At 35.2% G+C, this 13,688-nt stretch overlaps 1 protein-coding gene and 1 long non-coding RNA gene across 2 annotated transcripts; one reads left to right on the top strand and one right to left on the bottom strand.

Annotated features, from left to right (window-relative positions):
- Positions 1-3,643: 3,643 nt before the first annotated feature.
- LOC132607042 (laccase-17-like) lies at positions 3,644-7,254 on the bottom strand. Its single transcript, XM_060320832.1, has 6 exons — positions 7,053-7,254; positions 6,799-6,950; positions 6,339-6,583; positions 6,106-6,234; positions 4,330-5,295; positions 3,644-4,019 (listed from the first exon to the last, which is right to left on the bottom strand). The coding sequence occupies exons 1-6, from the start codon at positions 7,170-7,172 to the stop codon at positions 3,889-3,891; spliced, it is 1,743 nt and encodes a 580-aa protein (XP_060176815.1). The 5' UTR covers positions 7,173-7,254; the 3' UTR covers positions 3,644-3,888.
- Positions 7,255-12,237: 4,983 nt separating this feature from the next.
- LOC132605386 (uncharacterized) lies at positions 12,238-13,688 on the top strand. The gene is made up of 2 exons (XR_009569168.1): positions 12,238-12,391; positions 13,390-13,688. It is a non-coding gene; the product is annotated as an uncharacterized LOC132605386 (long non-coding RNA).

Genomic DNA, 13,688 nt, shown 5'->3' with positions numbered 1-13,688 from the left:
CTTTTCCCTTTTTCAGGATCTCTTCACTGGGATGGTGAAGGGGATTGGTAAACTTGAGAAAGACTTATATGTGTTGCCGAGACATTTTGACAATCGAGGAAGGAACATCAGTCTAGTTGTACCAAAATCTGTAGATTCCAATAGTGGCAGTCTTGACATCAATTTGTGGCATTGAAGACTTGGACACAATTCATCTATAGTACTTAATAAATTGTGTTCTAGTAGTTTACTTAGAATAAAAGAAAATCTAGACATTTGTACTGTATGTCCTTGTGCTAAACAAACAAGGCTTCCATTTCTTTCTAGCACAATAAAAAGTACTGAGCATTTTGATTTGACACCTATGGATTTATGGAGTCCTTATAAAATTCCTACATATGATGGAAACAAACACTTTCTTACCATTATTGATGACTTTACAAGGATGACTTGGGTGTTCTTACTTAAGCAAAAATCTGATACTTGTGTTGCTATAAGATAATTTCTGATCTATGTGAAAACACAATTTAACAAGACAATAAAAACTATCCGAACTGATAATGCCACAAAATTTACAATTCAGTGTGTGAAAAAATGTTCAAAGATCAGGGGATAATTCATCAAACTTCTTGTGTATATACATCAACAAAATGGTGTGGCTGAAAGAAAGCATAGACATATACTAGAAGTTATTAGAGCAGTTAGATTTCAAGCAAATATTCCAATTAGATTCTGGGGACATTGCACCCTAGCTACTGTATATTTGATAAATAGACTACCTAGCACTGTATTAAACTATAAGTCACTTTATGAAGTGCTGTATAATAGGAAACATTCTTTACAACATCTTAGAGTTCTAGGGTGTTTAATACCTCAAACTGATAAATTACTGTCAGGAGCCAAACCTGCAGTTCATATGGGATATTCTGAAATGCAGAAAGACTATGTTCTTTATGATTTAACTGATAAAATGTTCTTTGTCAACAGGGATGTTATATTTAAAGAAGATATATTTCCATTCGATAAAAAGGAAAATGATGCTACTCCAGTGTTTCTAGAAAATTCAAGCAACCATATGGACTCACAAAGATAAGACAAGACAATTATTCTGTTCAAACAACAGACTCAGCCTGTGTGGTTGCAGCATCACCGGATTATGGTGCACCGGCTGAGTTACAAGAAAATGTAGTTGAAGAATTTCACTATGACATACATCATTAGAATATTGATGAACTTGATTTGATTCCAGCACCATAGGATCCACCTCAACAACAACTACAACAACCAAATAGGCAGTCTGCCAGAGATAAAAGACCTCCAATTTGGATGAAGGATTTTGTGTCACTTAATGTACATCATGATGACAAATTTGCTCTAGACAAGTACATATCTCATGATAAACGTGCATATCTTATGATAAATTATCTACTAACTATCAGAACTATATCACTGCATTCTCAGCTATTGTGGAACCTACTAGATATCAGGATGCTATAAAGGATCCAAGATGGGCGAAAGCAATGCAAGAGGAGATTGCAGCATTCGAAAACAACAATACATGGAAAGTGGTTCCTTTATCTAAGGGCAAGTCAAATATAGGGTGTAAATGGGTGTACAAAGTGAAGTATAAAGCAAAGGGAGAGGTTGAAAGATTTAAAGCTAGTCTAGTTGCTAAGTGGTACAGTAAAAAAGAAGGCCAATACTTTCAAGAAGTATTTTCTCCGGTTGTCAACATGGTAACAGTTAGATCAGTAGTGTCATTGGTTGTATCTAAGATGAGACCTATACACCAAATGGATGTGTATAATGTCTTCCTTCAGGGTGATCTATATGATGAGATATATATGGACTTGCCTCAAGGATTTTCAAGTTAGGGGGAGAAGCTGGTATGCAGACTTGTGAAATCCTTGTACGAATTAAAACAGGCACTAAGGCAATGGAATGCAATGTTATGTGAAGCACTGCTCAGTTTCAGTTTGTACAAAGTCAGTATGATCGTTCTCTCTTTACTAGAAAAACAACACAAGGAACTGTCATCATATTGGTTTATGTGGATGACATATTAATAACTGGTGACAGTCTTGAAATCATTCAAAAAACTAAGGGATTACTTCAACAAGCATTCAAGATGAAGGACTTGGGGGAACTAAAATACTTCTTAGGAATTAAGTTTGCTAGATCCAAACAAGGTATTATAATGCATCAAAGGAAATATGCTCTAGAGTTAATCTCAGAAGTAGGCTTATCAGGTGCTAAACCAGATACTACTCCTATTGACACAAATGTTAAACTAACTACTAAGCAATATGATGATGCTGTGAAGGAAAATAATACAGAAGACAATATAGAATACAAACTAGTAGATCAAAGTTTATATCAAAGATTGATTGGGAAATTGTTATATTTAACAGTAACCAGGCAAGACATTTCCTTTGGAGTTCAAACTTTAAGTCAATTTCTGCAAGCACTAAAGAAGTTACATCTAGATGCTGCATTGAGAATCATAAAATACATAAAGATGCAAACACGACAAGGACTAGTACTTTCTAGCAATCAGAGTCATGAAGTTACAACTTTTTGTAATGCAGATTAGGCAGCTTGCCCAATCACAAGAATGTCTGTCACTGGATTTATGATCAAATTTGGAGATTCTTTAGCGTCATGGAAGTCAAAGAAATAAACAGTGGTGTCTAGAAGCTTTGCAGAAGCTTAGCAACTGTAGTAGCAGAACTGACATGTTTATTGGGAGCTTTGAAGGAAATTAGAGTTGAAGTGAAACAACCAGCTATAATATTTAGTGACAGCAGAGTAGCTTTACAAATAGCAGCTAATCCTGTCTACCATGAAAGAACCAAGCATATAGAAATAGATTGTCATTTCACAAGGGAGAAGATCCAACAAGGGTTGGTTTCCACTCAATACATTCACACTAAAGATCAGCCTGCTGACATCTTTACCAAAGGCTTAGCTAGAGTTCAACATGAGTATTTAAAATCCAAGTTAGGTGTTCTAGATAGTTTTCATCCCACCTAACTCGAGGGGGAGTGTTAAATGAAAAACTTAGAAGTATAGGGACCTAAGTGTAGTTTCTACAAAGCAATAAGTTAATAGTGATTAAAACTAACTACCTTCCTAAATTTAGTTATTGGAGCCTAGTTGAGTTAGTTGTGTAGATAAACAACTACTCTTCTACATTGTAATCAGATTTTGTAAGGATCAATATACAAATCATCTCTCTACATTTCTCATCATCAATCTACTCTCAACATCATCTCATTACTCTCTCTTCCATTTACAGTTTTATTGTTCTTCATTCTTGATCTTCATTTCTCTGTTTGTAGCATGGAAGAAATCTTCCATGGCTGATGATTAGATGAATTATAACAAATATTTACTCATACATTTTTAAACCTTACTAACAGAATATTAGATTGTTGTCTAACGTTCATAATAACTTGCAAAATTTTAGATCATGGTCAAATGTTTTCTTATAATATTTTAAATATCTTCATGATCTAAAAAGTCCATAAGTTAATGAGGAAAAAACAGGACCATTTACCATACAACTATCCCCAAAAGAGATAACTGCTGAAAATTTCTGATGTGCAAATCCAAACATCCATGCCTCAAATCAGGATAATATGAAACACAAGACATAAAGATGTAAGGAATAAAAACCATTTATTTCACTTGCATAGATATAATTATCGCTCAAAAACTTACAAAAGGTACTCAATTATTCATCCTCTCCTTGGACCATGGCATGAAAATGAAAGCCAGTTAGTTACAACAAAAATGAAATGTTCAAGCGAACGCACCCAAACCACATAAAAGGGAACAAAACAGATGAAGACAAGAAATGAAAGTGCAAAAGCTTGAAGGTCAGTTCTGCAAATAGAAACCAAGAAATCAGCATTTTGGGAGATCAGATGGAGGAGGAAGGAGTTTCTGATTTGGAAGCTTTCCATCTAAAACAAGCCATGCCATCTTCAATCCCCAACTTGTATGCACTTCCAAGTGACAATGCATGAACCAAACACCTACAAGTAATTAAAAGCTTTCATTAACTACATTATTCCTTTTTAAATTTCCCAAAATGTTCAAAGTTTTGAAGTCTTTAAATAACTCATACTCCTCCGTTTTATTTTATGTGATACCGTTTGACTGATATGCTCTTTAATAAAGAAATGATTTTTTTGAAACTTGTGAAAAGTAATAGTCAAGGTTAAACGAAAAATTTGAAAGTTAAATAATTTTCAAGCATTTAAAGGTATCATTCCTTTTAAACAAGCTAGAAAAAGTATTAGTGTCACATAAAATGGAACAGAGGAAGTGATTTAATATACCAACCTGGATTATCAGCTAAAAATCGAAGAGCAACCCAACCGCCGGATGGCACACCTATAGTGTTCCTCTCAACAGGGTCAATGAGATTGAAGTTAGCAGGATCCTTATTAGAATCAAAATTACCAAAACCTTGGCCAACAACAAAGAAATTGAAGCCATGAATGTGAAGGGGATGACTTTCAACACCAAGAATGCTTGTATCTTGCATAACTAGCTCAACACTTGTATTAAATGGAAGTACCAAAACTTTGGTATCATTGTTAACCATTGTGTTATTTGGAGGATTCCCAGTATAATTGAACCAATTCAAAGGATTAACAGGAAAATAAGGCCTATAAACACCCTTTGATTGTCCAAAGAAATGAGATTGGAGCAAAGCAGTTGTAGGTTGTACGAATGACACGTTGTTTATCGACGCTGCAAATTTGGTCCCGTTAGGACCTTGACAAGTTTGGTTTTTGTCACAAGGGTTTGTTCCAAGCCCTACTGTGAAAAAGAGATGCTTGTCAACATTTTGTGGAACGTTAGCAGGAAATTGAGAGTTAGCCAAACTTCGAAGCCTCTTACTGAAATTAGTAGCAAAGGAAGTGTCATTTAGAGGAGGTAAAATAGGCTTAAACATGGGAAGTATCTTCATTGTTTCAGTCGAATGAAGTGTTGGCAATTCGTATTCAAGAATTCCAGCAACTGTAGAGTTGTCAAAAGTGCCTTGGCCAGTGACATAAGGCCTAGCAGTCATGAGAAAAGTGGCATCAGGGTATTTAGATTTGGTTTTTAAAAGAACATTTGTAGTTTGTCCTGGTGTTATACGTATTGTTTCAGTCTCAAAAGGTTTAATGTATATTGCATCAACATCAACTACTGTGAGTGTATGATTTGCAATGCTGAAGAAAAGTTCGTCATTTAGTGCAGCATTGATCATACGAAGAAGGTATGTTTTCCCTGGCCTAACCTTTAGCTTGAATGTATCTGCCACAAACCATTTATAGAGCATAAGTTAGTGTTTATGAATATAAGATACTAAGAGTACTAAAAAGTTCAAATGTGTACGTACACTAAATCGGAAAGAGACTCTCTCTTGACTTGTTTTTCCCTCACTACAAGAAAGTATAGAAATGACAACAAAAAGTTTTATATTTTGCAACAATTTAGTTTTATTGTTGACAAATGATTTTTTTGTTGCCAAAGAATTTAATTTTGATGTCATAGTATTGATTATTGTTGCAAAAAGTACTTTTGGCAAAAAAAAAAAAAAATGTTGCACGTTGTTGCAATAACAGCCGTTGGGAAGAGTCTATGCAACAAAATATTTTTTTGTTACCAAAATTATTTTTTGCAACAATAATCAATCTATGACAAAAAAAAAAAAAATTGTTGTCAAATATATTTGTTCTTGTAGTGCCTATTTGGCTTTGATTGAGTTAAGAAATTCACTCAAACTGACTCACTACGGGTACTAATTGGAGAGTGGAAATTAAGACAATTTCTTTTATCAGGATTAAAGGCTTTGCCGCCTGACTCATTCCAGAAAGAACGATCGAGGGGTCAGACACGATTACGACAACTTTCATTAAATATGGGAGTGTAAAGGCTATTTGGTCATTTAGAAGTCAATTACATGATATTTTATAGAAGAAGCATTGATCTTTTATAGAGTTTAACCAATAAATAATGGTGAAAGGCCAATTACAAGCCACATAGAATAGAATATATAGATAGTGTAAAATCTTTTATATTTAATGATTGCACTAAAGAAGACATTGGATATACTAAAAGTACCTTTTGCAGAGCAATTGTACAAGAGCCCTGGAAGGCCATTGATGGTGTAGGCATCAGAGACATTTGGGCCTCCACCAGTTTGTAGAGCTTGGCTAATGATGGCCTCAGGATCAGCATTGAACCATTCTCCTAAACATCATGAAAATTTCACAATGAGTATTAATTTAAATGGAGAAATTGGCTCATAAAAATTAATTTTATTTTGTGTGAATGTTTAATTGATTGAATAGTACCAAAGATGATAGGGACTTCCTTGTATGGTTTGACAAAAGGGTAAGAGACATTCTTCTTAGGAAGGATAATAAGAGGACCATAAAGAGTAGATCTTAGCCATGAAATATGTGCATGCCACCACAAAGTCCCTCTTTGGCCAACAATTGTGTAGTTGTATACATAAGTTTGGCCAGTTTGAATGGGGCATTGTGTTATATATGCGGGTCCATCTGCCCATCCACTACGAAGTTGTCTAACTCCATGCCTGTTCAGAGGAGAAAAAAAAAAAAGAAGGAAATTACTAATGAAACATCTACTAACAATTATTTCCGCAGTTTTAATTAATTAACCTACTACAACATGTTAAAATATATTGATAATGTAAAAAAATTGATACCGTCATGTCTTTATGTTAAATCTCTACAGAAAGGACGCAAATGTAGTATTAAAAATATATATGGTCCAAAGATTATAATATACCAATGAATGGTAATATTGTTGGGAACATGGTTGGTGACTTTTATAAGGAGACGATCACCCTCCCTTGTCACTATACGAGGCCCCGGGAATTTTCCATTGACTGTCACTATGCTCTTTGTATGGCACAATCTTGTGACATTTTGCATTGTAATCTACAATAAATATTCCAAATAACAATTATTAGCATTTCTAAGAAAAACTAAATATGCATATTTTCTGCAAGACAATGAAAATTAATTTCAAATATATCATACATTGAACTCATAGTGTCTGGTGATGGCTCGTGCAGGCTGAGGGATGAGACATAATACCAGAAAAGCAATTATGAACATTGTCATGGGAACTAATGATGGAAAAGTACTAGAAGAAGCCATCAAATTTTGATGCCTCTCTTCTTTGAAATTAAATTGAAGATAAACTTTGGATTGTAGAATTGTTGGATAAAAGCTTGCTCAAAGATTGATGTATATATAGATGAATATTGATGGGCTACTATGTCGATTAGGTGATGAATAGAGCAATGAGGAAGATGTTCAAAATTTGATACACACATATTATCTCTAAAAATTGACCAACTGTAGTTGGAAAACAACTTTAGAGTGTTCTCAAAGACAATCTAGCCCTATATATCTTTAGTTTAATATTTTGCTGAGGTTGTAAAACTTTCCTTCGTCGTGATGTTAGGGCATCCAAGAGCTTGTATGATATTGACTATTTTTACATATGTATGTGCAATAGCTACTGCATGTGCATGGTTTTTTCTTTCTTTTGCGTTGTTTTCAATTAGTTTCCTGTTTGCGAAAGTCGACGCGTCTAGGCTTTGTGATAAAGGGTTAAAAATTGCATTATTTATCCATTATCTAATGTTTGCAAAATGTAGTTAAAAAGAACTAAAAATTTCTCGAAGACATTTTTTTTGACTCATTAAATAGAATGTTCCTTTTTTTTTTTTTTTAATCTCCCACCCCGGCCCGTGTCTGGTACTCGTATTGAGGTTCGGACTAATCCAGATTCACACAATCCATTAAAGGACTAATGAAAGCACTCCGTATCAGAATTTTTTCCATACCTAGGGTTCTACCTCAAAAATTCTGATTAAGGGTGAAGAAATCCTATATATTCCACCATCATCCTTTGATGTTTGCGAATGTTTAGATGGTGGCTAATGGAGATGATTTTCTAGGAGATCCGACTAAGAAAAAGAAAATCAGATAGAATTAGATATAGAAGATAAATACAGAATACAAATTTAATGTTTTAAAACCATATAATAAAAAATCACACTGTAAATCATGCAAACGTGTCAATTATTTGTCGAAGAAACCTTGTGAAAGTTTCTCGTTGGCGTTTTCATCCAAGGACGTTTTGTTAAATAATCGCAATCACCACCTTGCGTGTACGTAGGAAACATTCAGATCTTAGCAGTTATCAAATTGATAGGTCTAATGATGTTACGGATGCTTTCTTATCAAGTTAAATCATGGGGTTGTAATCTTAGACTCGCGAAATACTTGTTCATTGATATGTCTATGGCATTCCAATTATTAATTAGTATTATGGAGTATTTTTCACCCTGTAGGCCTAGTGACGTACGCAAGATTTTTCATAAGCGATGTCACATTTTATATTGAGAATAAATAAATAAAACACTATAAAGTCATATTAAAGAAAGAGAATACAATATAAATAAAACACAACTCACGTATATTACTATAACTCTTCTCATGAGTATTTATTTTTTAAATATATTTAAAATAACCTCATTAAAAATAATATTTTAATGCTTTTTATATGTATATAATCCACCAAACTATCACTAAAAAACTCATCATTCATTTGATTCCGCAATCATTTTAATCAATTCGTTGGCAAAAAACTAATGAAAGGAAAAGAAAAAATAGTACAACTAGAAAAGCAGCAAAATGAAACTATGAGGTTTCGAACTCAAGACCTCCGGTTCAAACTAGAGGCTTCAAACCAGATAAATATATCCTTATTTCGTATTTGCTTTTTAATTTTATATACATATTGTAAAATTTTCCGATGAAGCAGTGTGACGTGTGACGTGACAGCCCTCGGCGAAGGGTAAATCCACCCTGACTGTAGCAACACGTTCTGTTTGTCTGCTACTATTTGTAAATAACGAAGAGGCAATAATACGACATGAATGTTTATATTAATATTTTAGTTATATGACGTTTTCTGCAGAAATTTCGTAAATAAAATGATATAGGAAATTCGTTTACATGCGTAGAATTATTTTTTTCCATTCAAATTTTAAGTAGATATAAGAAACTATTTCTTTTTTCTTTTATAGTCGGGCTATAAAAAATAGATTTAAAGAAAACGGAGAAACAAAAAGACGTTGGTGTAGTAAGACGCATCAAGCAGAAAAGAAGTGAAGAAGCTAAAGTTGGTAAGAAAGGAGTTTCATCTTTTTGGTATTTCACAATTCTAAGTAGTTAAGTTAACTGGACAGAAGAAGAGTTTGGAAAGATTGGGTGTAGGACCATTCTGTGTGTTAAAGCTCTTTTATGGCAAGCAATGATTGGCCAGCTTTTGCTTCTTGCCAATCCAAAGTCTGACTAGTCACTATTCAAACTACACAACCATTCTATCCACACCACCCTACCCCCACGACCCCCCACCCAATGGAGGATCTACACCAAAAGTTACGGATTCAGCAGCCAAGAATCTTTAGCTGATCAGACTTCGTCAGTATGTTCAGAAATTCACTTAATATATATAAATAATTAGAATGTAAATTAAATAGGACGAAAATGAATTGTTTTAACTTTTAATTATATATAAATTGTTCAATCTCCTTATCATAAGTGAAAATTCAAGTGGTTCAAAACATAAGGATAAAGGGTTAGTCTATTATAAATTATTAATTTACGGAGCTATCTCGAATATCTCGAGTAATGAGATAGGACAATTGCAAAGAGGACTCAATATTTTGATTTAGGTCATAGGTTCAAATTTCAAGTGTGATAGTACTCCAGTATGTTTTTGAATTCCGTTCCATAATTAAGAGCCCGTTTGGATTAGCTGGAAAAAAAGTGGCTTTTAAGCATAAGTGTTTAAAATTACTTTTTAAGTGCTAAAACTTATTTTATAAATAAGCAGTTACGTGTTTGGATAAAAGTGCTTAAAGGATTTTTAGAAGGGTAGTATTGAAATTAACAGAAAATATAAGGAATAAAAGGGTAAAGTTGTTGGTCAAATCAAAATGGCTTTTAAGTAAAAAAAAAATAAGTTGGGGTTGAGCAACTTCTTGATTTTGGCTCATTTTAAGCATTTTAAACTTAATTTAAGTTGTTTTCTATTTTACCAAACACCCAAATAAGTTAAAAAATGACTTATAAGCTGGTCACACCAGCTTATAAGCCAATCCAAACGGGCTTTATGTTCGTGGCTCTGCTACTACTGGTCATATGCATTTTTTATAATAATAATAATAATAATAATAATAATAATAATGCTAGGTTATTATAATTATTATTAACATACTAGGTTGTTAAAAATGTGTTGACAGATTATAGGTTACTTGGATTTGATAGAATTATAAACTGAAGTTTTATTGTAGACTTTTTGAATACTATTCACAATAGAATAGGTAGTACATTTGTACAACTTATGATTACTCAGCCCTAGCTAATTATGCCTGCAATCATGATACTTGAATGATTCTGTCTATCAGTTAATTATTAGCTAATTACAACTGTTACAATCTGTTTAATTGATTTTATGTATCAGCTAATTATAACTCAGCCCATAGGCTAACATTCCCCCCTCAAATTGGTGCGGAGTATCACAAAGCAACAATTTGGAGAGAAGAAACTGATGTCGTAAATGTGTCATGGCTTTGGTGAAAATGTCAGCGTGTTGATCGTGAGAAGAAATATGCCGAATGATGAGAGTCTTATCGGCAACAAGCTCCCTGATATAATGGCAGTCTACATCGATATGCTTCGTGTTCTCATGATGAACCGGATTGTTGGCGATCTGAATAGCACTAGTGTTATCTGCATGCAATACTGATGGACCAGTGACAAGAGTCCCCAAATCAGATAGAATCAGACGAAGCCAAACAATCTCTGAGCTAGCAGCTGCACAGAGCGATATTCAGCCTCAGTGCTCGACTTGGATGTGCGAGTCTGCTTGCGAGTCTGCTTCTTACACTTCCAAGAAACTAGCGATGAGCCAAGAAACATACACTGTAACACCCCGCACCTTGGAACTAAGTCTAGGCTCATATCATTAAAGTTCTAGTGGGTTGATAGGCCTATTTCGGGCAGCGATAACTACTTGATCCTTTGTGAATCTGGAAGAACTTCCTTGGTGAAAGTTGTAGCCCTATTAACTAGCTTTCCAACGGTATATTATGGGGATTAAACGGACATCTGTGCAAAGAGTTATGCCCATTTGACTGAGGCCTGTTCGCTGGAAAATTCGTCTACGTTACGGTGACGTTACGGACCGTAACTCGTGTTACGGGCCGTAACAGTGAGCCGTAACACGGCCGAAATTTCCAGAACCTCACTGGAAATTCACTCCAGGATACGGTCCCAAGATACGGTCCGTCCCTTCGTGTTACGGACCGTACCTTGTGTTACGGACCGTAACAGTAGACCGTAACACAGGGAAAATTTCCAGAAACTTTCTGGAAATTTTCATCAAGGTACGACGCCACGTTACGGTCCGTACCCTGTGTTACGGGACCGTAACATGGGCGTGTTTTGGTCCGCAGTTGAGTTTCGGGTCAACTGACTTCGGGAGGCCATAACCCTATCGTAAGTTGGGAATTTGGGAAAACTCAAAGAATGAAAGTTGTAGAGAATTGAAATACCTTTCCAACCATAGGTTGTGAGTTCACAGGAGACGTCGGGATAGGGAGATATGGACGTTTTAAGACAGAACAGTCCCGACCCATTTTCAAGTTGGGTCAACCCATTTTCCCATTGGTATATAAAGAAAATGATTACCGTAGCAGCCATTATTTCCCTCATTTTCAGATTTTTAGAGAGAGAAAAAGAAAGAGAGGAGATCTAGAGAGAAGAAGTGGAGAATCAACCAAGTTTAAGGCCCCGAATCCCAAAGTTCGTGAAGGATAATTTGTAGTACAAGTTGTGGTCGTCATTTTAAGCTAAAGATCGGACTTGGGGGTGTTGATTTCGTGGTGACCACCCAAAAAGGTAATATTTCTACTCCCTAATCACTTATAGTTGTGAATTGATGAATTCTTGGGAGAATAATAATTGGGTTGTTGAAGATGATTATATGAATTATGCTAGAATTGTTGGGTTGTTGACTTGGGATTGTTGTATTCATGTGGTTGATGAAAAATGATGTTAATTACATCTAATGGGATTGTAGAATTAGCTAGAAGTAAAAGGATGGGGATTTGGTGAAGAAAACACCATTTATGAGGGTTATAAAGCTTCATGCCTATTAAGTGTTTGATAAAATGCTTAGATGAACAAAACATGGATATGGTTGCTAATATAGAATCCCTATGACTTGTATTGCTATAGATTGAAGTTGAAGGGATTGAAAGACATTGTGATACGCTCAAAAGCGGGAGGTTAAGGTATGTAGAACTTCCATCCACATGTGGGAATCTCTACGTTCTTCCCCATGATCCGTTTCGTAAAAATCTATGAAGTTCAAATCCTAGGGCATTAAATCCAACATATTGGTAGCCCGTAATTATGTATGTATGTACACGAATTTCGTATCTATGTTCGTTATTGTATTCCTAACCTTCCATTATGGATATTAGGAATCCTAACTTAATCCATGAATCATGAATTCTTTCTCATGTGTTCTCATTATGTTCATATGAAACTGCATGAGTTATTTTGCAAGTCATAAACATGTTTTCAAGTCAACTACAAATACATGATTATGAACTATTGTATTACTCATAACTCAAGGATATGTTTACAATATTATTGCATGAACCCATGTTTACAAGTCATTTCGTGAAATCATGATTTCAAGACAAGTACAAGTAAATTCACGAAAGTCATGGGCTTCTTAGCCAAATATATTATGTTCATGTTTTTGGGAGTTGCACAAATTACCGGGAAGGCTCAGATAGCCTGAAACTACGGAGCCACCGTAGGACAAGGATCGCTCCGCCCAGATAAGACGATACCTTAATTTTACACTGAATGGATCCATCAGGTACCTTACTACCTCAGGCAAGGTATGAGGGCTCTGCTGGTCCGGCGAGGTACCAGACTCCACGTACCCACGTGGTAAATTACTACCTTATACCCTGGCAAGGTATAGGGGCTCTGCTGGTCCGGCGAGGTACCAGACTCCACGTACCCACGTGGTGATATGATATGATATGATATGTCGGTTTATGAAATGCTCTCCCTACTTATCATGTTTTACTCATGTTATGTATACGTATATGTACCCATGCTCATGCTCATGTTCATGTCCAAGTTTCCAGTTTCAGTTCTTATCATGTTATTCCATGTCCCCTGTTGTTTCTTCCGGTTGCTTTACATACCAGTACATTCAATGTGCTGACGTCCCCTTTTATTGCCCGGGGGCCTGTATTTCACGATGCAGGTACGGAGTTACAGGACGACGCTTCTGATCATTAGGATTTACTCGTACCAGCTTATCGGTGAGCCCCATCTCATTCGGGGTTTAAACATTGTATTTCTCTGTTTAGTTTTGCATGTAAAGGTATGCTGGGGGCCTTGTCCCAGTAATTATGTTTTCCAGTCAGACTCATGATAGAGGTTTCATAGACTAGACCAGTCAGTTATGTTATGTCAGACATTTGGAGTCGTATAGCCATTTTGGCTCACTCATGTTTTAAACAAGTACTTTATTAAGTATTATGAATTATTACGTTTTACAAA

This window comes from Lycium barbarum, chromosome 8 (assembly GCF_019175385.1).
Source record: "Lycium barbarum isolate Lr01 chromosome 8, ASM1917538v2, whole genome shotgun sequence".
In the NCBI taxonomy this organism is placed as follows: Eukaryota; Viridiplantae; Streptophyta; class Magnoliopsida; order Solanales; family Solanaceae; genus Lycium; species Lycium barbarum.
This window is presented reverse-complemented; position numbering and strand designations above follow the sequence as displayed.